General features: G+C 34.0%; 1 protein-coding gene across 1 annotated transcript in view; it reads right to left on the bottom strand.

The window, feature by feature from the left end:
• Positions 1-2,963, bottom strand: part of LOC106473588 (transforming growth factor-beta receptor-associated protein 1-like) — a gene marked incomplete at its 5' end in the record, with an annotated part of 46,525 nt that overhangs the window by 42,243 nt on the left and 1,319 nt on the right. Inside the window, one exon of the mRNA XM_013934273.2 lies at positions 544-637. Within this exon, the coding sequence (XP_013789727.2) occupies positions 544-637 (94 nt within the window). The remainder of the gene's footprint in view (positions 1-543; positions 638-2,963) is intronic.

Genomic DNA, 2,963 nt, shown 5'->3' with positions numbered 1-2,963 from the left:
GTACAGTTCTACCAGTTACACGATATATCTGCACAGTTCTTCCAGTTACACGATATGTCTGCACAGTTCTACCAGTTACACGATATGTCTGCAGTTCTACCAGTTACACGATATGTCTGTACAGTTCTACCAGTTACACGATATGTCTGCACAGTTCTACCAGTTACACGATATGTCTGCACAGTTCTACCAGTTACACGATATGTCTGCACAGTTCTACCAGTTACATGATATGTCTGTACAGTTCTACCAGTTACACAGTATGTCTGCACAGTTCTACCAGTTACACAGTATGTCTGTACAGTTCTACCAGTTACACAGTATGTCTGTACAGTTCTACCAGTTACATGATATGTCTGTACAGTTCTACCAGTTACATGATATGTCTAAACAGTTCTACCAGTTACATGATATGCTTTTGCAAATTCATTCAACTTTTTCACTTAAGCAAAAAAAAAATTAAGATATAAAGAAAAATTTTTTAAGCATATAAGAAACCTTTCTGTTTTACAACCCACTATGGCTATAGAGGATGCAACTTACATATCCCAGATATCTCTGCCGCTGCTTCGTGTAAGAAAATAAAGTTCTCCCCTCTCCATCCTGAACTTCTTCTAGTGTATACTGAATAACAAAACTGTTAGGATAAAAATTTTAATTTTAAAAAACCATATTTGTGATTAATCATAAATCTAGGCACTACCAAGGTTAGAAACGTTTAGACTATTATTTTTAAACATGCTAATAAGTGGTAATGGAGCAGTTCATCACAGTTAGAAAAGTTTAGACTATTAGTTTTAAACATGCTAATAAGTGGTAATGGAGCAGTTCATCACAGTTAGAAAAGTTTAGACTATTAGTTTTAAACATGCTAATAAGTGGTAATGGAGCAATTCATCACAGTTAGAAAAGTTTAGACTATTATTTTTAAACATGCTAGTAAGTGGTAATGGAGCAGTTCATCACAGTTAGAAAAGTTTAGACTATTATTTTTAAACATGCTAAAAAGTGGTAATGGAGCAGTTCATCACAGTTAGAAAAGTTTAGACTATTATTTTTAAACATGCTAATAAGCTGCGGTGGAACAATTTATTAAAGTATGAATCATTTTTCAATCAAACATACTTTCATGGTTGTCTCAGCTGAAATTTCTAATGATTTTGTTACATACATTTTGCTAACTAGATTACAGAATGATAGACATGTCTAACTGATAAACACCAAACTAGGTACAGTGTAATAAAGTATATTCTAATTGTAAACTTAGGTTATAAAAGTACAATTACAGAATAGTTTTCAAACCAGAGTCTACTAACATATTTTACAGTGTAGGAAAGGAAGAGTTTTCAACCTAGAGTATACTAACATAATGTTTTACAGGGTAGGTTACGTGAAGGTAGGAAAGGAAGAGGTTTCAACCTAGAGTATAATGTTTTACAGGGTAGATTAGGTGAGGGTAGGAAAGGCAAAGTTTTCAATCCAGAGTATACTAACAATGTTTTACAGGGTAGGTTAGGTGAGGGTAGGAAAGGAAGAATTTTCAATCCAGAGTATACTAATGTAATGTTCTACAGGGTAGGAAAGGAAGAATTTTCAAACCAGAGCCTACTAACATTATGTTTTACAGGATAGAAAAGGAAGAATTTTCAACCCAGAGTTTACTAATGTAATGTTTTACAGGGTAGGTTAGGTGAGGGTAGGAAAGGAAGTGTTTACATCCCAGAGTCTACTAACATAATGTTTTACAGGGTAGGTTAGGTGAGGGTAGGAAAGGAAGAATTTTCAATCCAGAGTACACTAATGTAATGTTTTATAAAGTAGGTTAGGTGAGGGTAGGAAAGGAAGAATTTTCAAACCAGAGCCTACTAACATTATGTTTTACAGGATAGAAAAGGAAGAATTTTCAACCCAGAGTTTACTAATGTAATGTTTTATAGGGTAGGTTAGGTGAGGATATGGGCATGTTTTTCTTATAGCAAAGCCACAGCGGTCTATTTGCTGTGTCAACCGAGGGAAATCGAACCTCTGATGTTAGCATTGTAAATCCAGAGGCTTACCGCTGTCCCAGCAGGTGATGATGAGGGTAGGAAAGGAAGAATTTTCAACCCAGAGTTTAGTAACAATGTTTTACAGGGTAGGTTAGGTGAGGGTAGGAAAGGCAAAGTTTTCAATCCAGAGTATACTAACATAATGTTTTACAGGGTAGGTTAGGTGAGGGTAGGAAAGGCAAAGTTTTCAATCCAGAGTATACTAACGTAATGTTCTACAGAGTAAATTATGTAAACGTACGAAATGAAGAACGTCACTCAATAGTCTTCAAACATAACATTTTAACACAGTAGAATAAAAAAGTTTTCAACCCACAGTATACTAATGTAATGTTTTACAGGGTAAATTATGCAACTCAGAGTCTCTTAACATAAGGTTTTAAAGGTTTAAATGTGTGAGGAAAGGAAAAACATTTTTGCTACAATGCCATTGTGTAGATTTAGAAGTAATTGGGAATAATGAATGATATTGAACAGTACATTGGATGGTCTGTGAATCATAATATCATCTTTGAAGCCACAGCAAAGGATGAGAGTTACGTACTAGTTAAATTAATCACAATACTAACATTACAAAAGATTAATCTTCTGTCTTTGACTTAAATGATATGCTTAGAAAAACTACTGTTACTTTCCTTTTAATGCAGAAAAAAGATGCATCAGTAACTTCACTTTGAATTAAGTATTTGAATTATATTATTAATATGCACTGTAAATACCTTGGTAGATGTTAGCTTAGCATTTAGTTCACAGTTACTCATACACTGTAAATACCTTGGTAGATGTTAGCTTAGCATTTAGTTCACAGTCTCTCTTGTACTGTAAATACCTTGGTAGATGTGGCTTAACATTTAGTTCACAGTTTTTCTTGTACTGTAAATACCTTGGTAGATGTTAGCTTAGCATTTAGTTCAC

This window comes from Limulus polyphemus, unplaced genomic scaffold (genome assembly GCF_000517525.1).
Source record: "Limulus polyphemus unplaced genomic scaffold, Limulus_polyphemus-2.1.2 Scaffold6300, whole genome shotgun sequence".
NCBI lineage: Eukaryota > Metazoa > Arthropoda > Merostomata > Xiphosura > Limulidae > Limulus > Limulus polyphemus.
The sequence above is the reverse complement of the archived record's forward strand: the minus strand, read 5'-3'. Positions and strand labels throughout refer to the sequence as shown.